Source organism: Epinephelus fuscoguttatus, linkage group LG19, assembly GCF_011397635.1.
Source record: "Epinephelus fuscoguttatus linkage group LG19, E.fuscoguttatus.final_Chr_v1".
In the NCBI taxonomy this organism is placed as follows: domain Eukaryota; kingdom Metazoa; phylum Chordata; class Actinopteri; order Perciformes; family Serranidae; genus Epinephelus; species Epinephelus fuscoguttatus.
The window spans coordinates 24,696,822-24,720,101 of record NC_064770.1 but is presented as its reverse complement, the minus strand read 5'-3'; the positions used below and the strand labels follow the sequence as shown (position 1 = coordinate 24,720,101).

Sequence of the window (23,280 nt, the reverse complement as noted above, 5' to 3'; positions counted from 1 at the left end):
ACCTTCAGTTCAATTCAATTTTATTTACAAAGCCCAACATCACAAATCACAATTTGCCTTTGGGGCATGGACCACCACAGCAGATAAGGAAAAACTCCCCCCAAAAAACCCTTCAACAGGGGAAAAAAGCAACCGAGGAGGGATTCCTCTCCCAGGACGCACATTGCTCTAGCCTCTGGCACAACCGTAAGAAACCTATGAGTAATATTTGATCAAGATTTGTCTTTTAACCTCCCATATAAAACAAACTTCAAGGTCTGCGTTCTTCACTCAACAAAAACTACCCTGTACTTTTTAGAGTGACACACAGAGCCGGCGAAACCCTTCCTGATTTCCACCCAGCTTGATGCGTAACAATGGAGGGGATGTCTGCCATGATTAGGACGGCTGGGCAGGTCTCCTCGTAACAATAGCAACCCTGTAAACATGAGGAGGGCAGAGGCTGTTCCCACCACAGGCTAATTAGAGAGCACTTACACAAATCCACAACACAAGACAGTGGCATGGTTACTGCAAATATATGCAACCTGGCTGAGTTAAGAGTGATGTAAGAAAAGCCGGGTAAAGTGTGTTGGAGTTGGAAACGCACTGACAAACAAAACTCCAAAAGGCTCATGTTCACATTAACCTAAGTGTGTAAACTGTCCATGTGTAACTCTGTGCTGCAGGTGAAAACAAGACACCCACATCTGATTCAGCCACTTTCACAAGACAAATCCTTAGTTTTTTTAAATTTTATTTTCTGAATAAAATACATACCACATAGCCTTCTCCTCTCTCCAGTTCCCATGATGGCTGACATGCCATCAGCAGAGGTGTCTGTGTCCTTAAGATGGTCAGTACTGCAGCTGAACGGCTGTGAGAGCTTTTAGCAGCTTGTTTCCCGCTCGTGTACTCGTTAGATTGTGGCTGGTAGGTGTGTAGTAATTGTTTTCCCCCCCTCGGCATTACTCCTACTCACAGCTCTCAAGCATGCAGAGACACACAGGAGCACAAAGCACTAACACACACACTTTGACAGTTCCTGCCTCTTGACAGATGACAGTAGTGGTATGGAAATAGCCCACATTCCTCCTACTGAAAACCGCCCAGTCTGGTCCAACCAGCTCTCTGTACACCTCCTCCAGTCTCATCCTTTCTTTTTATCCATTCCTCTGCATTTTTCTCCTTTTGCTTCAGCTCTCTTTCTTCGTCTTCAGACACACACAGAGCTCCATCAGCTCTTTTCCACATTTCTCCTAGAGAACGATCAACTCTGACATCAGCCGGAAAACTACCAAAAGGCCCATTGTTGCATCATAAATGCTTCTGGATATTTATTATGATGATGATGATGATGATGATGATGATGGTTTTGGCCTGCATCTCACATCAGATCAGCAGTACTGAGGGTGCGGCAACAACAGCAGAGCGCACTTGTTTTAAATACAATCCACTTACCCGAAGAGCATCAGCTACAACTTTCATGAGGGTGGATTAGCAGCCACTCCAGTCCACAGTGCTTAGGTTACTATCCACCTTCCTGAGTCACTTTTACACTATTGCAAACATTGGATTCGCATCTGTGACTGTGTCCTTTTTGTAGTATCTTTAGAAGCAGTAACTCAGGAATGACTAATACAGTCAAACAACATAAACTGGGGCACAAAGTTTGAGATAAAAAAAGACTTATTTGCTGTGTGTTTCTGCTCTAAAATCAAAGGAACACAGATCTCATCCATTATGGTCACTGTCTTCCAAGATGTTCTTCTGTCACATTAATAAAGACTAACAGCACTGAGCTGGTTTCCTTTTTGCCTCATGATGCTGGCTTTGATATTATTGATCTCATGTGCATAAAAATGTATGATTCACGTCTCTATTTCATCAGCAAAGCTAATGTCTTGAGTGGAATTTCATGACCAGCAAAGCCAAGCAACAGCACATTTCGATTCACTCCCAAATGAAAAAGGGGCTCTGTTTTGAAATGGTCAACTCACCTGCTATTCTACTTTAACAGAGGTCAGCTGAGGTCTTTTGCTCCACTGTTAATCAAGAGTGGGAGGAACAGGGGGACGATAAAAGAGTCTACAGTCATGCAAGCAGCTCTGTGAGGCCGTGGCGATGCTTTGAGCTCAATGTTAAAATCAGCGTGCTAACATGCAGGTATTATCTATGATGTTCATTATCTTAGTGTAGCATGATAGCACGCTAACATTTGCTAATGAGCCAAACACAAACTACAGCTAAGGCTGATGGGAATGTGATTAGTTGTTTGGTTACTTATGTGAAAACCTTGACCTGTTGGTGGCGCTAGAGTAAAATCACACACTCAAAACAGTCCTCATCCTCTGGGAACAATTAATAACTGTGCCACATGTCTTAGTAATCTGTAAAATAGTTAAGATATTTCAGTTTGGACCAAAGTGTTCCACAGACCAGTCAACACGGCTGAAAACAAAAGAGGGTGAAAAGTTTCACCATCATCTGCAGAAATAGAGACAACAACTTCCCACGTGTCGTTTCAAGAGGTACTTAAGCTGCTAAGTCTTTCAGCCTTGTAACCACATCTGATGTACACACCACACCGTTGTCCTTGGATGCAAAGCCTGTTGTATAATATCTGATAGAAGACACTTAAAGAGCATGAAACAGCAATATCTTGCTCTTGGTGGATGTTTGTCATGTTTGTATTCAAGTTTCTTTCCACTGTTTGTTGGCCTTAAAGGCACAGTTCACCCAAAAATCAAAGATACATATTATTTCTCTTACCTGTAGTGCTATTTATCAGTCTAGATTGTTTTGGTGTGAGTTGCAGAACGCTGGAGATGTTGTCCATAGAGATGTCTGCCTTCTCTTGAATATAATGGAACTAGATGGCACACGGCTTGTGGTGCTCAAAGCGCCAAACAATACATTTGATAAAACTCAACAGCAATGTCGCTCTCCAGAAAATGTGACCCTGTTACTCAAGATAATCCACAGACCTTGTTGTAAGCAGTTTCATATAGGAACTATTTTAACTACTAACTATCTTTTTACCGAATTACACCTGTTTCCTGTACGACCACACATAAGGAAGCATACAACCAGTCAGAACCCCAGAAACGCTGCTCAGCTTTACCTCAAATGTTTCCTAGTGGCCACTTGTGATATTGCAGAAAAAAACCTGTTGCCTTGAAAGCATTTTTGTCATGGACCATGTCTGTAAAGCTGTCAACAGGACACATCTAACTGCAAACAAAGTCAATAGTGACTCTTTCTATTATGAATTTTTGATCCACCAAGGTTTTATATTTTTCAAACTTTCCTGGAGCTGAGAAAAGCTATTTAAAAAGCTGTGCTGTCATAACAACGTAAAGTCTCCGAGGTGCTTGGAAACTTGCTTCTCCAGTGGGAGAAACACTACTGTGCATATTCAGTGGGCCACATATCACAGAAATAAAACTGGAAGCTAGAAACTTTTTTTTTGGTGTACGCAACAGGTGAGCTATTGAATTGAATAAGCGCCATCTTGGCATCTGGTATCTTGTTGCTATTGTACATCCATGCAACTCATGGACAAGGAGCTCATGCTTGTGACAGCGCGAGGTGTAAACATAAATGGCGTCATCATCTGCGGAGCTATAATGTTAGCTAGCTCTGTGGTGCTAGGTGAGCTAGCAGTAGATGCACATGTAGCTTGGTAGAGACTGGGTGATAATTTAAGGAAAGAGACATTGCTGTTGAGTTTTTCAAATGTATTTTTTGGCACTTTGAGCACCACAAGCAGAGTGCCATCTAGTTCCAATACACTGAAGATGAGGCAGACATCCTTACAGCTGACATCTTACACTGGGCAACACAGACCAAAACAATCTAGACTGATAAGTAGCACTACAGGTATGAAGAAAAACATGTATTTTGTTTTTAGGGTGAACTGTCTCTTTAAAGAAATTACTGAATGTTTTTAAGTCTGCAGCAGTCACTTGTTGTCAGCTCTCATCTTAGAAGAGACATCCACAACATTCCCTTTATGAAAATTAGATTACGAGAAAAAAATCAGAGGTTACATCAAACACAACACAGCCGTTTGATTCTTCAAAGCCTCAAACACCCTATAACACAATCCCTTGAAGTAAGACAGTCTCCTCACAGAACCCACTAGTCTCAGTCACTTATTCATGAACAAGTACAGCGTTTGCCAAATTTCACTCTGAAAGAAATGCTTCCTCTTCCCTTTGGATTTGAAAAACAGCTTCTGATTGGTTTATTTTTGGGCCATCATATGCCACAATCCTCTGACAAATTAGTTGAGTGGTTTTGACAGCAGGATATCGTTTCCTTTATCTTTGCTCAATTAGGAGCTTGACTGCAAGTCTTTCATTACGACTGTTGATCTTACCTCGCTCGTCACATCCTCAACACCAAAGTAATGGGTTCTTCTGACTAAATGCAGATTTTTTGTACACAGCTTTGCATGTTTTGCAACTGATAAAAGATCAGCACATATGTCTGTCAGCCATCCGTCGACTGCAGAAACTGAGACCTTCTCTTATCTCATCACACAGTCTACATCCTGCTCAGGCTTTCACTTTTTTCCTCAAAGAGAGAGCAAAGACATTTTGAAAAGAAGATGGTGATCTTGCCAACCTGCTGTTAAATCAATAAACGATCTGTAGCTTGACAGCAATAGCAAAGGTATGTTTGAGATTAGCCTCGTTGCTGCTTTGTTTTGTTTCTTGATCTTGTTTTACATAATGTTCTTTACAACCTCACACTCTGTCTAGACAAGAGCTTTCTTAACTGACCAAAGATTTCAGCCGTTACCCAATACTACGCCTACAGAGGAAGCCTGTGTGGGACAAACTAAGCCCTGAAGAAGTTTCTGTCAGATCTGTTAAGATGACGGCAATGCTTCCTATTTCTTTCATGATATCAGCACTCCACATGATGTCAACTTCCCCTGTCAGCACGAACGACTGATCACAGGACAGCCTGACTGCTCGCCTTGGTTTTTACAACAGTGGTTCCCAAACTATAAACCAATAATTAAGTATATTTTGATGCTAAAGACCCTTTAACAGTTTGCAAACAATGATGACGCACATACATTAGGGCGTGCATGCAATATGGCAACAGAAGTATAGCAGTCTGCAAGGACATTAAGCACCAAAGATTAGGAATGCTACCTCAACAAACCGACTTTGAAAACTAGTGACCGACTTCCTGATCTGTGTGCTATCAGTGTGTGTGTAGAAGACAATAGCAAGTGGCCTAACATTCAGTGACCAGATATATACACATATTAGGTGGAGAAACGTAGCAGGTACACCAGTGAGACATTAAGACCATCATGGGTGCAGATCTGATGACAAGTCTGGGGGGGACACAATCAGTTGTGATTTTTTTTTAATTGCACGCGTGCAAATCATGCCCACAGAGCGCTTGAGATTGCCAGCATATTTCATGATTTCATAGAGGCTCATCACCATCACTAAGTCATTCAAAAAGCACTACAAAGAGAATCATATGCTTACCTTTACTGTTTATTTCTCTTAAACAGCCAGTAGTACATGGAACCAGCCATCACCCTCCTTTTCACTGCTTCGCTGTTAGTTAATGCTACTTCTAGTTTCAGGGTCTCAGGCATGTTATGTCCACTCACGTTTTCATCTCTCGCCCCTCACAGATTCCCATTTCTCCTCATCATCTTCCCTTTCTCCCAGTATATAGAACTACTGTATACATTTGTTCAATTTCAATCATTTAAGCTATTTAGAAATGGGGGGGACAATTTGTGTTTTTCAGAATTTGGGGGGGGATCTGCACCCATGAAGACCACACAAGTCACTAGATGCTTTCAATTACATTAGCTATGGTCAAGTACTGAACGTCAAACACCATGACAGACTCAGAGTTTTGAGTCTTGGCATCAGAAGTCCTCCATAGCCAAAGACAAGGACACAGGGTCACCTTGTATGAGGCTTTGGTTATAATTAGCAAACCAGAAAACTGATATTACATCCTGACAGGGAACCATACTTGCATTTTGTGTTGTTGGCTTGCGAGCCAGCATAGTTCATTGCTCGATAGTACAGTTGTTATGCAAACATGAATTCTGCTTCTGTTGTACTGTAACACGAGAATTTTCGATTGTGTACTCAGTCCAGTTGTAGTAGCTTGCTGCCACACAGGGTTAGGTGTTTCAGTTTAACAAGTGACTGTGTTAACTGGTGGTTGCTGGCAGTAACTTACGTAAATGGTTGGCGTAGACAATAAGCACAGATCAGTCTGTATTAAAAGCTGTAACGTCACACCTACATGTTCTGTTTGTGTTTTCAGCTGCTGTTGCAACAAGCAACCATGACGCATTCATCTGAGTCAAGTTAACACAGTCACTTGTTAAACTGAAACACAGTTGCTCTGAAATGGTCAAGATCCTGTTGCAGTTCTTTGGAACTTGAGTCCACTGTTGGCATATCAATTCTGACAAGCAGACATGCAACAACTACAGTTTTAATTCGATATTTAAAGCTCTGGATGGTGGGGCATCTGCATATCTTTGAAGGCATCGTCTGTAAAATGGTCTATAATTTTGGATGCTGGACTTTTACTTGTAACAGTTACAGTAATACTTAGTAGTACTTCTTCACTGTGGTACTGCTAGGTGTATTTAGGTAAAAGATGTGAGGACTGGGCGGCATGGTGGTGTGGTGGTTAGCACTCTCGCCTCACAGCAAGAGGGTTGCCGGTTCGATCCCGGGCGTGGGAGCCCTTCTGTGCGGAGTTTGCATGTTCTCCCCGTGTCAGCGTGGGTTCTCTCCGGGCACTCCGGCTTCCTCCCACAGTCCAAAGACATGCAGATTGGGGACTAGGTTAACTGATAACTCTAAATTGTCCGTAGGTGTGAATGTGAGCGTGAATGATTGTTTGTCTCTATGTGTGATAGTGTGATAGTCTGGCGACCTGTCCAGGGTGTACCCTGTCTCTCGCCCGATGTCAGCTGGGATAGGCTCCAGCCCCCCCGCGACCCTCAAGAGGATGAAGCGGTTAGAAGATGAATGAATGAATGATGTGAGGACTGCCTCCACCACTGTTGAGTTGTAGCCTCTGACTGGAAAATACAATGGGTCTTAAAGAGGATTGATAACGATTAATTGGCTATTGATAAGAATTTGATCAATCATCCATTCATTCATTTTCCATAACCGCTTATCCTGTTGGGGGTCGCAGGGGGGCTGCAGCCTATCCCAGCTGCCATTGGGCAAGAGGCGGGGTACATCCTGGACAGGTCGTCAGACTATCACAGGGCGACAACTCACACTGAAATTCACACCTACTGGCAATTTAGAGTCACCAATTAACCTGCATGTCTGTGGATTGTGGGAGGAAGCCAGAGTACCCAGAGAAAACCCACATGCAAACTCTGCACAGAAGGGCTCCCCCACCCTGGGTTGTAATCAGGAACCCTCTTGCTGTGAGGCGACTGCTAACCACTGCACCGCCATGCCACCAGAATTTGATCAAACATATGAAATTTAATCAATCAAATGAAGATATGATTCTGAAATTCAATCAACGTGTGTTTCATATGTCTGGGCCTCTTCATCTTGATCATAGTCTACGCAATGCTGTCAGAGAATATGCAGTACGTTGCTGTGAGCTTCGAGGAGAAAATGCATTTGGTATTGTTTTATAAAAGCAAAGTTTTAATCCGTTAATGGATTGTTAATGTTACCAATGATCAATTAAGGAACGTGCTTAACATTTGCAACCCTCATCTTAAGTAAACAAAGCTACTGAGCTGTGATTCTCCAGAAACTCCTAGCAGGGCCTCTGTAAGGACCTCTGCACTTACACAGGAAATAACTGTAGTGTCTCACCGGCCTTCAGTCTGGTATGGAGGCCCTGAGCAGACAAACAGGACTTGCAGACAGAGAAACAAAGACGACAGAGCAGCCAGCAACACAGGCTGTTTATATTGGGTTTAGGCCTTAAATCTGGAGGAGAGCAGAGCAGAGATACACGATAGACAGCGAGACAGAGAGAGATGAAGAGACAATCCAGCTGCCAAATAGGATTCACTTCTGCTTTTGTTATTCCAAGACGGCAGGAAGGAGAGGAGGCGGATGAGAAGGAGGAGGAGGAGGAGAGAGTTCATAACAGAGTTAAAACCTGAACCAGAATTTCTTTATTACGCAAAATATGTGGGCGGTTCAAGTCAAAGCGCCACTCTTTCCCAGGTTCTGCATAAAGGGGTTTTCCAGACTACAAGCCGCTGCACACTGGAACATTTTTTCTTTAACTTATCTGAAATCTCGCTGGTTGAGCGCTGATTAGAAGTAAACATCAGTTTGGATTCTTGCATCATCTCCACAAAGCTGCACGTTTTGTTTTTCCGACACAAGTAGATGAAAAAAACACCAGGGATGACCTTGTTGGTGAAGCTTTTGTATTAATAGTCAAATTCATTCCACCCTGTCTCCTAAAAAAGAAATACTGCTGTAGCGGGGAAGTGCTCAGGGTGGATGGTGCTGGTACAAAGCACAGGTCTTACACTAGACGTTGGGCTTCATGTGCTGCATCCCAAAACACAATGGTTAAGGTTAGAGAGAGGTGGTAGTTTTCTTCAATACAGAGGACATGTTTAGCTGGAACCAGCAGCTCTATGGGCTGCGCTATTGGTTGGTCAGTTCGGGAAAATTCCCTACCTTCTGGCGACCGCAGCTTTTGCCCTAGGAGGCTGAACTCTGGCATGGAGGTCAAGTGTGTGTATGTGAAGTGCCAATTGGCTAATGGACTTTATAGAAACACACACATACAGATAGACACACATAATTTTGACGTCTCCTTTCATAACCCATTAACTGGTCTGCTCTGTGGGGAGGCATGATTGCATGAGAGACCAGTGCTTGTGAGATTAGGTGTGTATGAATGCATGCGTGGGTCCATGCCTGTATGTGGTCAAAGCTATGGCGATATGGCGATAGCTATGACGATATCACACTTAACTAAAACCATGATTTTTCCCTTAACTTAACCCAGAAAAAAAATCATTTACTATGCATAATTTGACACAAATTAATATTTTAGGGAAGTTTTATGGGTATATTAAATATCTCACAGTGAGCTGGGGTGTTTTGCCAATGAGATAGCAGCAGAGACGAACTCTGAACCAGGAAATGCTCTTTATTTGACAGTAACACACTATAACTTTCTGACATCTACACAGGCAGGAGGTCACTAACCACGTGCATAACTTAACTCGTTAACCATAACACTCATAACAACCACTTTAAAATGCATGAACATTTATCGCTGCGTAACCGTGCGTTCACACCAAACACGATGGACGCGATGTCATCGCCTGTAACGCGAGTATCGCTTCGCTTGATCACAAATGTCACCTTTTTGATCATTGCTTCGTCGCTTCAATCGCGATGACGCAGCCCTCCTCCCGCAATTTTCTTCACCTCCCGCTATTTTCTAGTCAACCATGGCTGAGTTAACTACCGTAGCTGCTCTTTATCTGTTGTGGACATCTGATTTGGATCGGAGACCCAAACGCCTCCGTGTCTGGGTTCACAATATCCTCCAGAAATGCACTCAGCTGGGTGAATATCATCACCTCCTGCAAGAGCTGCGTCTGGATGATGGTCGTTTCCAGCGGTACTTCAGGCTGACGCTGGCCCAGTTTGAAGACCTGTTGGCCCGTATCGGTGCGAGGATCTCCCGCCTGGACACCAACTACAGGCGCTCCATCCCAGCTGCGGAGTGCCTGTCCATCTGTCTCCGGTTAGTAGCTTATAATTTCTTTATGAATGGTTGGATATCAACGCTGATTGGATGTCATGGCACAGCGTCACGCGATGTCGCTTGAAAAGTTCAAATTTTTCAACTTCAAGCGACACATGCGATGAGGCGATGGACGCGTCATCGCTTCATCGCGTCGCTCTTATCACCTGAAACGCGTCGCCCGAAGCGACATCGCGTGTCATTGCGTCATTTACATTGATTTTGAATGGAAACTTGTGGCGTTCATCGCGTCCATCGTGTTTGGTGTGAACGCACAGTAATAGGTAACATGTGATTTAAAACACGGTTTCCTTCAGCTTATGGCCTTAAACATATTGTCTCATGGCATGCTGGGAAACTACCCCCATTCAGCCCCCAGCACCCCGCAATATTTTGTGTTTCCCTGTTATGTTGGGCATTATTGTGTTTCTTTTAAAACATACATTTGCTGGTGCATATTAGCAGTATAGAAACCTAATGTCAAAACAAGATCGGGTTGATGTATAGATGATTTAGTTGAATAACAAGACCAGCTGAGAGTTGATGAACCTTCCCCATGGAAATATGAATGACACAGCATCAATACTCAGTCAATACCCAGTTATATTTGCTTTAACTTGCTTGAGATCATTTTGGCATGGGTCAGAGATCGGCCAAATAACGTCATGTCTGTTCTTCTTAAAGTGTCTATAATCAATATTTTCAATAATGACAATGTATGAAATGACAATTTGAACAATGTGCAATGTGAAAGGGATTGCTCATAGTGGTTAAGTTCCAAGAGTAGATGGAAATACTGCTTATTCAGTTTGTTTTTAGCTAAATAATTACTTTATAATCAGTGCACTGAAGATGAGCAATGGTTCAAAACTTTCTTGTTACTACATGCTTTCTTGCTAGGAGGTTTATAGGTGGGTAGTAGCTCTAATTATTATTTCATTAAACATTACAACATGAAATTCTTCATATAATCCCTATGATTACACCCTACAGCTAAAAGGATACAGGAGGATAACATGAGGAAAATCTGTGTTTCCCATGTCATATATTTGAATAACAACTGTCCTCATCTGATGGTAAACTAGCTGATCGGTTTCCTGCTTCTTTAAAGGAATACTGCACCCTCAAATCGACCATTTGTATGTCATTAATCACCCTGTGATACCTTGACTTTGGGAAGAAAGCTTTGTTTTTCTTGCATGCTCCAAAAGTGAACGAAGAATCAAAAAAATGTGCATTTTTTAATGAACTGAAGAAAAGGGGATTTAACGACAGCAAAACTATATCAAAAAATCAATTTACAAACTCTGACACAACTTCTGCAGTGTAATCAAAGTCTCATTTATCCAGTCGTATGCTCAGTACACTGAGTTAAATGCACGCACATATGTGGAAGTGTTTTCTCCTCACAGATTCCACACACGGTGAGCAACTGATTTACAAATGGTCATTTTGTGGATACAGTATTCCTTTAAGATTCCCAGTAACACAATGTTTCACCTAGAAACTACGTACATGTATGTTCCTCTGACAGCCTACAGGCGTTTGTGACTACCCCAGATCTCCTGAGACCTTCAGGAATGGAGATCTGCTGATGTTCTCAATATCACTAACTAACATTTCCCCCGAGGGAAAACACAATAATTCCTCATTGTTGGTTTATGTAGAAGTCAATTTATGAGGAGAATAATGATGATCATGTTCCTCTGGCCTCGTTACATTATCAGGAGACAATGACAAAAATACTGAGAAGGTTTTTTCAAGGTTAGCTGGGGTGCGTGTGCTCGACTGCATGACAGAAACTCAGCATGACAGAGGTCAACAGAGAGATTAAATACATGTGTGAGGGAACCTGTGCCCGAGAGCCACTGTAAATCACTCGCCCTCCAAGATACCCTCAGGCCACTGTGTGTGTGTGTGTGCGCGTGTGTGTTACGGTGGTCTTGACCCACTCAAAGCCACACCAGGTTATCAATCATACACAATCATCATCTGCGAGAGCACTGACATTGATGCATCATGAGTTATGAGACAAGGAGAGAAAGTGTGTGTGTGTGTGCATATGTGTGTGTGAGTTTATAGCAAGAGGGAATGGGTGACAACACCTCAGGTAGTCAAGCTGCAGTTGTCCCTTAGAAAAACCTAGTTATCGATGACCTTGAGGAACGTTCTGGAGCCCTGACCTGCTCTGTCCATGCCATTCATTTCATATTTTACAGTCCTCACTGACAGCAACATTAGCTGTCATATCTCTGAACACAATTTAACAATTCAAGGGTCAGGGCGAAGGAAAAGCGGCCTAAAAATACTGAGGAGTCTAGAGAAGAAAATCCTGGTAACACACCAGACTATAAATCACTTTACAGAGTCTGGAATAGAAGACACAACGGAGGATATCTGTTTTTTTCCAGCTCTTCTTTTCCTTTCAGCGCTGCCATTTTGTCATGATTGAATCCTGTTTATATACACTGTGTGTGTTTGTGTGTGTGTTTCACTCTAGTAAGGAAGTGACAGTGAGCGGCCTGAGCCCCTGACCTATAATCCACTAACTGTCATCCATATCCCTCCCCACTTGATCTCCTCCATTTGTCTACGCATGGAGAGGGCTCGCAGCCCACACTAATCCTCTGTGTGCACACCATATAAAGAGATGTGCACACTCACAGCAACGCATGTACATTTATATACACACATACGCACAGATGCCTCCACAAGTGATATAGTGGAAGTAGAGAAGCATGAGGTATACACAGCTGGGCTGAGCCTTGCACCACTAACCTAGTTTGAAGATCCGAATGCAGCATCCCCTTCCCTATCAGTCTCTCTTTGAATCTGTGCCACCGCTGCACGTCTCCATCTCCATCTCTCTCACCTAAACATATACAAACCGACACACTCACACTCACAGACACGTGTATATACACACTGACAGGTTGCTCAAGAGCCCCTGTGTCACGTGGTCATCCTGCTGTGCTCTTTGTAGCCTTTCTCGGTGACAAACGGAGCACCGCTGCCACTCTGAATAGCACAGAGCCGATGATGGGGAAAGGAAAGACTACGGCTGCAACAACCTCTGCCGTCTTTACAGCACCGGCGGCGCAGTCACAGCTCATCCTCTCTCCCTATGAAAGAAGAATGAATTTTGCATGATGCAGCAGCATCTCACAGCAAAAAAGGGGAGTGGGGGAGGCGGGTGAAAACATGCCCATTTTGCAAAAAGAAGAAAAAGAAGAAAAAGAAAACTGGCAAAGACTGAGGATGTGCTGTAGTAGTTTACTGACACATTGACCCCCTGAGTAACTCACAGAGTGTTACAAATCCCTTCTTAAAAGCACGCCAGGCATTGGAGTGGCAGTGTCACAAGCCCCAGGGGGGGAGACAAGAGGGCTGTAAGAGGCTGGAGGCTGGCCAGATGCTCAACGCACACACACACACACACACACACACACACACACACACTGGAGCAGGACAGAGCAGAGATATTCAAGAGTAAAGGCCATTTAGTTTCCGCACCAACATGTCGGTAAGGGTCCGTTGTGGTTCGTGTGACGTAAATGTCATCATCCACCCATGTCCGCAATTTTTGTGGCCAGGTAGACTGTACACAGAGCAAGCGCACTGACAGCACATGCTTCATTCTCTTGCTCCAAACTGTAGTCCAGTCCAAAACGCTGCCATCAAGCCAGCCGCAGCTGTAACACCACAATGATGTTAAGGCTCAGGTATGCTTTTCGCCAGGATGGTTGCACAGCGATGAACTGTGACGGGGAAACACTTGGATCATTTATACTCCAATACTTTCCTAAACTGTGGGGGGCAGTGTATCGAAAAGAGCACGGTTCTCCGCCCATTCCTGCACGCATAGTTAGAAAATGTGTATGGACAGGCGAAAAACTGCCACGTGGGACCTCCACGAAGAGCCATGCAGACACTGGAGACCATGGTGGGTGTGTCAAGCATAAATCAAGCATTAGTTTTAAGTCGGATATTCAATAGAAGTTCACTCCAGTTTCGCTTTGACCCGATATCGGCAGCAGGAGGACGGTAAGCTCACCTCCCAGCCCTCTTGTTGACTGTTTGGGGCTGGCGCGGACCCTATGAATAGAACCAGGTGCAAGTGCGTGTGACTGCAGCTGTCTGAGGACATTCAGTGCGGAAAGTATGACCCAGCATTTGAGTAGACTACAGAGCTGAATACACAGGTGCACTGGAGAAAGAACCAGACCTGAATTAGAATACTCCAACAGGCTAAAACCCAACGGTATACAATTTACCATAAGGTAAGACAAGAAAAGAGAAAATCTGCTGGAAGAAACTTTAATCTGTGTATCTGTTAAAAATCACAGTTGTGTAATGATATTGTATTCCAGCATGTTTTGGGGAGTGTGTGGTGTTTCCAGAGTGCGAGGCACTGGGTGTACTGGCAGTTAGAGTGGGATACACCTTTTTCCTGCATCTTCAGCAGGTCAAACAATCTTACATAATTGTTCCAACCTTCCCGTTTCCTGCCCACTCTGCTCGACCTTCTCTTCCTTTTCCGACAGACCTGACACACACACACACACACACACACACACTTTACTGGAAGCCATGAACTCCCACAAAGGCCCAAGTGGAGCAGGACGTTCTCTGCCTGAAATTCACTTCAGCACATGACTTCAGACTCCCGGGACCTTTTAGCACGCTCTGATTTTTCTTTCCAAAGAGGAGAAAAATGGCTCGATTTGCCTCACATCTTCCCTCCACGAGCCCCTTGATGGTCTTAATGCAACAAAGACAGATCCCAGTCTGTGACTGCGTGGAGCAGTAGACCTTTACCACGCAGCACTGTCTATCCAGGAAACTGGATACTTTATTTAAAAAACCCCGCGTGTGTGCTTTTCCTCCTCTGCTCCAGACAAAAATTAAGTCTTGCCATCAGCGTCATAGCCACTTACAAAAGTACTTCAAACCCTTTTTTGAAGGCAGAGAAAACAGAGTGGAGGTCCAAGAGGATTTGCACGCACGCCTCATGTTCACTTTTATATTAGCTTTTATTCATACAAGTGGATCACGTCCAAATCCTGGAAGTTTACTTCCATATGGGTCAGTCTGACCTAATGTCTGTTGAGTCCAACTTAAACCTCTAAGGGGGTGTCATGGGTAAATGTAATGTGCTATCTGATATTCAGCCAGGCCAGACTCAACAAGGGCCCTCTGTGTTCGCTGACCTTTTTGTCGAAGGTGAAACACACACACACACACACACACACACACACACACACACACACACACAGACTTCAGTCTATACAGTAACGTCGAGCCACATACAGAAGCCAGAAGTCTTTTATCTCCACATCAGCTTCTCGAAGCAGTTACTGAGCCATGCTGAGCAGGACTGGTAGCGCATGACAGTGTGTGAGAGCAGTGAGAGTGCACTGTAGTCAAAACAAAAAAAAAACACACACACACTTTAACAGAGGTGAGTCATATACACAAACACATTTCCAAAAAAAAACAAAAAAAAAACCACAAACAGACAAAAACAATTCTCACTAAGGTCTGGACTAATGCTTCTGCTATCTGCGATTGGCTAGATACATCGCTGGCTGTTTTCTTTTGGGCAATTTTATTTTGCTAACTTTAAGTCTGCCTCCAAAAAACAAATATAAGAGCCACTGTTGTAGCAAAACACCTGTGTAAACTACCAGTTGTTAGGATGGCAGTGGTCCATTTCTCCAAACCCTTATTTTCACTTGCAAAACTAACGCCTAATTTATAATCCTGCAGCTGTGTGCCTATGTGTTCTGTGCGGGATGATGCGGGCACCTCTTCTGCGTCACAGGCTGACATAGTATTGCAGCGTGTTGTGTGTAGCATGTCATTTCACCCATGTGTGTTGGGATCAGAGCTGTTTGGAAATCCCACCTCTTGGCTCTGATGTCCAATCAAACTTCTGCGGTGTCTGTTGCAACTGGTGCGTGCACAGCGACTCTCTGCGAGCCCCAAAAAAAGTTCTGTGCGAGCTTTTCCATAGAAGCATAAATTAGACATAGCAGAGCCAATACAAATAAGCCTTCCCCCCATCCCCACCATGAAAGTTGCATATTAAAGGAATAGTCTGACATTTTGGGAAATAAGTTTCGTTGTTGTCCTCCAAAGAGCTAGACGACAAGATCAATCCCCCTCACATGTCTGTACGCTTAATACGAAGCTACCAACAGTAGCTAGTTAGCTTAGCACAGAACAAAGACTGGAAACAGAGGGAAACAGCTTGTCTGTCTCTGTCTGAAGATGACAAAATCCACCTGCTAGCACATATTATGTCTTATTTGTTTAATACATACAAAAAACAAAGTGTAAAAATGACGAGTTACGGTTTTACAGGAAGTTGAGTGATAGAATGTAACCCTGTTAACCCAAATGTTGACTCAAAATGTTGAAGTATTCCTTAAATCAGGAAATATAACGTGGGAAATGGTCCATTAAAAACTCCATTAATTAGGCAGGTTAGGCTGACATCTCTGAGGTCAATCTTGTGGCTATAAGAGTGTGAAACATTTTCCACTCGGGTCTGGGAAATGGAGCACTCTCATGCCACAGGTTGCAGGAGGTAGGCCAAATATCCTTCAGTAGCCAAATGTTTCGCCATCTATCAAAAGACACCTGTCATTTGGCCCCAGATTTAACCCCAAAGCCTCCCTGAATTAGACAAGAACATTTTACTGCACTGCACACAAGCTTTGACACTAATCATACCTTTAATAAAAAGCTATAACAGCAGACTGCACATGACCTTCCGCTGTAAGTAACTAACTTTTTGTGTCGAGGTAACTTGTAAAGAACAGGGCCTCTACTGCAACGTCCCTCTGGTGCTCCCTAACATCCTGCAGGGCCCTCAGGTCCTTCACCGTCACACAGGCTGCGTACAGATCCTTACTGCCTGCCTGAGCCTACTCATGCTTGAAGTAAACATCCACCACCACAATTATCTGTAGATATCTGCAGTACAGATGAACCAGGCGACCCCTCTTAAGAGTTAAAATATGGGACAGAGAAGATATTCAGTCTGAGGAGGTGCGTACTATCAAAGCATGATTTGTTCCTACGCTCCATCAAGACTTCAGGACGCTCCTCTCTCAGCCACCTGACAGCGTGTGGGCTGCGCGGAAAAGACAGCAGCTGCAAATCTACTCCAAAGACAAAAACACAAATCCTGAACGTAGCAGGAAGCTGCTGGCGCTGTCCTGCAGCCGGCAGATGAATGGCACACACATCTGAAAGCCCAGCTCGTCGTGTTCGTCTTGCCTCGCCCGAGTTGGGCTGCAGTGTACCATAACCCCGCAGACCACACACTGACACACACACTCACATGCTGAACTGCCAAGTTTAAATGGCTGGTTTTCACAGTGTGTAAATAGAGCGGCATGTAGCCAAACTCGCAAGCCGTCGCAAGGCGTGCTGTGAAGCCAGTGTCTAGCATAAATGCTCTGATTCATACCATATGGACATCACTCATGACGTCTCTATTGACGATGTGCACACAGCTCACCAACTAACAAAGATTACACTGTAGAAGAGGAAGCAGAGATACTGTAGGTGTGCATTTGTCGGACTGTCAGAGTCAGTCATGCAGAACCAGAATGTGTTACAGTAAGCTTTGCTCAGGCTGCTCAGTCAGACTGGCTTCACTGTAGCAAAGCTTTGTGGGCTCTTGTTGGCCCATTGTCCACTGAGCTACTGTTGTGGCAGGAGGCATTGTATTGTTGACTGTCATGCGTGTCAGATGGATTACTATGAACCCGTTTTCTCTAAGCCTGGTGCAGTTCGGCCGACTGTGGTCGCAGAAAAGTAACTGATATGAGAAAAACACAACAATAGATAAAGAATCGAACAAGAGAAAGAAAAGACACAGTGATGCAGCAGTGATGCTCAACTGACAGCCAGGGGGCCAGATAGGGTGCTGGGTGACCCACTGACCATTTGCTAATTCAAAATGAAAATAAACTGATACACACTGGGATCTTTTTAGTAGATCAAAAGTAAATAAGTTTCCAGAGTGCATTACATAGAGCTTGTTTACAAAAAAAAGTGCCAAGGGAGGATGAATATTCTCAAGTTCTAAAGACGCCCCTGCGTACACCTGACCTGTGTGGGGCTGGGACTGGATTTGCCTCTTGGCTAAGATGAGAGAAGGCAGAAAACATTGAAAGGTTAAAACAAGCAAGTCCCTTATATATATGTACTGATAAATATTTTTTATTCATATACAGTTTATTATCTGGCCCCTGGCTCTTTGTCATTTCGCAAAAATGGCCCCTGAGCAAAACAAGCTGACATTCCCTGCTCTACAGCCGTGCCAGGCCCCCAGGAAGTGCGTCGGAAGCTAATGGTGGCCAAACTGTGTAACTACAATTTCAAGTCCGTCATATGATGTCCTCAGGCCCACAAAGACTTTCCCCACAGACTTCCAATGTGACAATTGGGATTTGATTTATCAAATCCAATAATATTTAAAAAATGAAGAGCTACACAGTCAAATCATCTTATTCCAACTCAAATCTCTAGTGCGCCATTTATGAGCCCACTGATGTGGACAATCCGGGTAAATTCATATCTGCAAACTGAACCTTTTTTGGCTTCATGCAACACTAAGCTATTTTAATTGGAGTTAACAGGGCCCCACCTCCAACGCTGTCCAACGCTCTCTTATATGTCCACAGGCTGTGTTGAGGCGCAGCAGTGCTAATGTTTAGCATGTGTAATACTATGTTCACCATCTCTTTTAAGCATGTTAGCATACTAGCACTTGCTAATTAACAATAAACAGAAAGTTGCCTACAGCTAAGGCTGATGGGAATATCATTAGTTTTGGACATCATAAAAAGGGTTGCAATGGTATGAGATTTTCACGGTACGATAACCGTCTCAGAAAATATCGCGGTTTCACGATATCATGGTATCTCAGAAATTATTATCAGTCAGAATAACCCTTAAAGGAATAAAAATCTAAGGGTTATTTTTGGTTGAACAAACGTTTTATTATTATAGTTGAAACTTGAAATCATTCTGTTAATAGAAGTATGCATAAAAATTAAGTCTTTGAAAATAACTAAAGTAAAGGGGAGTTTCTCCATTCAGTTGCCTTTTTCCCCCAATTTCGTAGATAAGCAAATGTACACGGTATGATAACCGTCAACTGTTATATCACAGTATACCTTAAAGCCGGTATATCGCGGCAACCCTAGACATAAACCAGTGTAATGGAAAAATTTTGAAGTGATGATAACACTAGTTATCACGATTAATCCTGATTTCATGGCAATCCATCCAGTAGTTTTTGGGAAATTTCAATCAATACCAAGAACGTCAACCTCGTGGTGGCGCTCTAGAAAACTTCTTGGGCTCACTAAAAATCATTATAACTAATCTTCTGGGGTCTGTGATTGTATGTACAAAATTTGGCAATCCATCCTGTAGCTGTTGAGATGTTTCAGTCTGGAATAAAGTGGTAGACCAACTAACCAACAATCAACACTGCCATCCATATAGCCATGCCACTTGCATGAAAAAAAAAATCATGTGCATGGAAATGGTACTAGGTCTCCTTTTTCCAACACAGAGAACATTTCAAGGATTAAAAAACACAGAAGAAGATGGAAAAGAAATGAAAGCTGACTCCTCATCAAAAGTACGACCTGGGTTGATGATAGTCATGGATGGCTGGACTCTGCTCAATGTTCGGTTGAGTTAATTATGACAGAAAAGACGGACTTTCATTGAGAGAAACTCCTCTAACACACAGGAGGATTGATTCAGAAAGAATATCTAGTCCACCACCACTCTCCCTCGCTGTCTCTCACTGGCGGTGCTCCATACTTCTCTGGCCGTTTTCCAACTTTGCTCTGGCACTTCATCCCCCCCTCCCCTTCCCTCCACATTTATCCCCTCCACACACATCTCCTCCTGTCTCGCTCTCTCATTCCCCCTCAGACATCTCACCATCACTGCTACTACGACTATGTCTCTCTCTCACTCTTTGCGGTCACGCGTTCTTTCCATCCTCGCGCCTTTCTCGCTGTCTGTTCTCCATCTGACACCTCGGTATCTCACTCTGTCCACCTCGCTCCCTCTCACTCGACTTGTGTCGCAGAAAAAAATGTGCGTGTCCCTTTGTGGGGAATGACTGTCAGATATTGAACTTTGTCAACCAACTTGCCACATGCCTGTAACCCTAACCAACACCATCGCTCATCATCTGCGAAGCCCTGAGCACCCAACTCTGCTGTGGGCTCGTGTGGGTGTTAAACTGTTCTATCGCAATTTGTGGATAACGTTCCACACATTTCAACACAAAACAAAAAACAGGAGCACTGCAGACTCTCTTCCCTGCAGCATCCAGGACACTATTCATTCCAGATGGGAGGGCAGACTGTGGCGTAAATCACACACTCATACCTGCTCACACACACACACACACACACACACACACACTTATCATTCTCTGTCAGGATCCATCCATCTATCTTCACTGCAAACAGTGCCATAAGGACAAAATTTAATTTGTGTGAGTGTCAGTGTGTCAGTGTGCAGCCATGAATATATGCAAGTGTGAATGTGTGTGTGTTTATACACTCCCGGCTGTTGTCAGCTATCCCTGGTCGGCATCACAGCACCATATGTCTGTCTGTGGGGCTGTGCTGACGTGTGCCACCGCTGGAGGCCAGGCTGGCTGCAAACAGCACAATGACAGCTTTATGCCAGCATGCCATGCATTGCAATACTCCAGCAGATAGTCACATCCTGCAGCTCCGCAAGCAGAGAGCATGTGGGACTGAATACCACTGACTTACCGAGGTGAGGTGAGGTACAACATGAGTGATGGTTTCTCACCTGCAGGATTCAGTTTATGATTACAGGCTTAGTAGAGTTGCCGAATCAGGGGTGGGACCAGAATCTGAATCCCCCTTCAATCCCTTCCAACCAGAGTCATAAGGTGAAAAGTAGCTGGTTTGTTAGTATCATGGCTAAATTACTGAGCAGGCCCACCGGCTACAGGACCACAGGCCGCTGTACCAAAACCTCTGGATGAGGTGACATTTACAGTTACAATTTCTATTGTCAGGTCAATCAAACAACCCCAAGAGACAAAAAATGATCACAAAGAGATGGAAAACAACCACAATGAGTTGCGAAATGATAACCAAGATAAAAGAAACCACCACAGATGCAAAATAACCACAAGGAGATGCAAAATAACTACTTGGAGATGCAAAATGACTACCAAGACACACAAAATCACCACACAGAGATGTACAATAACCGCAAAGAGAAGCAAAACGACCAGAGAGAGATGCAAAATAACCACAAGGAGACACAAAATGACTACAAAGGGATGCAAAACAAGCACAAAGAGATGCAAAATGACAAACTAGACACACAAAACAACCATAAAGGGACACAAAATGACCACAAAGGACCACAAAGGACCACAAAATGACCACAAAGAGATGCAAGATAACCCCCAAGACACACAAAACAACCACAAAGGGACACAAAATGACCACAAAGAGATGCAAGATAACCACCAACACACACAAAACAACCACAAAGGGACACAAAACGACCACAAAGGGCCACAAAATGACCACAGAGAGACACAAAATGACCACAAAGGGACACAAAATGACCACAAAGAGATGCAAGATAACCCCCAAGACACACAAAACAACCACAAAGGGACACAAAACAACCACGAGACACAAAATGACCACAAAGGGACACAAAATGACCACAAAGCGATGCAAGATAACCACCAAGACACACAAAACAACCACAAAGGGACACAAAAAACCCACGAGACACAAAATGAGCACAAAGAGTTGCAAAATGATGACCAAGACAAACAAAACCACCACAGACACAAAACCACCACAAAGAGATGCAGAATAACCACCAAGACACACAGAATGACCAGAAACAGACACAAAATGACCACGAGGAGACGCAAAAAAATATGACCAAAAGAGAGATTACACCACATTTTACATGTCTGCGTCCAGGGGCTTGCTCTCTAGTGATCTGCCCATGGCTTTAGGCTACTTCCTATCTATTGATAAAAGTTCATAATAGTACATGTATAGCTGCCTATTCTGCATTCTTTTTTCTTTTCTTTTCTTTTTTTTTTTTTTTTTTACAAGTAATAAACAATGCACCTATAATAATATAGTAGTTACTATTGCCAAGAACCAGGGCTTTACACATGTTCCCACTCTCCACACATTTCACCTCAAAAGTTTCTCAACCTGTCCCTGTGCTGAACTATGAGCAGTGGATGTAGTCTGCGGGCTCCTGTTGCAGTGACGCATCTGTGCCAACACTTCCACTCATGAGTCAATAAATGAATCCGTCTCATGGCTATGCTTGGGTGATAGTGAGAAGACCTGTTGGGCCAGAGTGACACCAGCCTGCAGCTGACAAAGGCTTAGATAAACACAAGGCTCCCGGCCACAGCACTAATACTACAAGTCTGATGCACTGACAGTCATCATGCTGATCCATTCAAGCCTGATAATAACCTTGCTGAGTCTTAACCATCACCCTGAATGTAGGTCAACCTTTGTATCTTCTCACATCAAGTAGGTAGGACTCTTGAAACACTGCGAGTCAACATGAGTGAAGGAGGTTTTGCTCATTTAGGAGTCTCTAGCAGAAAATGCTGGTGTGGGAAAGATGATTGGGTTTGACTGTGGACAGATGAGATCAATGTTGCTGCATGTGCCCAGGATAAAACTAACTCCATGTCAAGTCTAACATCACTCATAGGCCAAAGTCAGGATCCATATTATTATTATTATTATTATTATTATTATTATTATGAGCAGGCTGCAGATGCACATGTCTCCTGACTGTTGGTACTGAAAATAGCAACAAATCATTGGTCTGAATTGCACTGAATGAATCATACCTTGGTTGTCCTCGTCCATGTTTGCAGCCTATAAATCAAAGATCCCCCCCAAAAAAATCGGTCACAGAAACTTCCGTTGTGCGAAAAGGGGGCTCTAATGCACACAGCAAAATACGCGTCCTAATTTCCAGGACGCATTTGGTCACACACAGGTTGTCTCACGGGCAGCGTCTTTCTTTTGGGAAATGTTGTGGCCATTTACGCCTCACAGTCGCACGGCAGTCTCCCCGGTTCCCGATGCGTGTGTGAGTGTGTGTGTGTGTGTGTCTGCAGCAGCGGTGTCTTTTCGCCCACAGTGGCCGAGCGTGTTATCGTTGTATAGTACTAGGCCACTATTGGTGCTGGAACAAGTTTTATTTATTGATTTATTTTCAGTTTATTTAAGAGGGGTCAGTGCAAATTAATAAATATAATAAATACACATTGTATAAAAATGCCAGAAAAAGCCCAAAGGCTATTTTTCATCTGTAGTCCCTTGGCCAAGATGTTACACAATGTCACCTAAAATTCAACAAAGCACAAAAAACTAACAAAAAACAGCACAAAACAAAAAAGACACAAAAATAAAAAGATAGAGC

At 43.5% G+C, this 23,280-nt stretch overlaps 1 protein-coding gene across 3 annotated transcripts in view; it reads right to left on the bottom strand.

Moving 5' to 3' along the window:
• Nucleotides 1-23,012, bottom strand: part of cyth3b (cytohesin 3b) — a 57,891-nt gene extending 34,879 nt beyond the window's left edge. Inside the window, exon 1 of one of the 3 annotated variants that reach the window (XM_049562453.1) lies at nucleotides 22,703-23,012. In XM_049562453.1, the coding sequence (XP_049418410.1) occupies nucleotides 22,703-22,721 (19 nt within the window). In that variant the 5' untranslated portion in view covers nucleotides 22,722-23,012. Of the gene's footprint in view, nucleotides 1-759; nucleotides 1,115-12,534; nucleotides 12,556-22,702 lie in introns of those variants that run through there. The other 2 variants (XM_049562454.1, XM_049562452.1) reach the window with 2 other exon arrangements.
• Nucleotides 23,013-23,280: the final 268 nt, after the last annotated feature.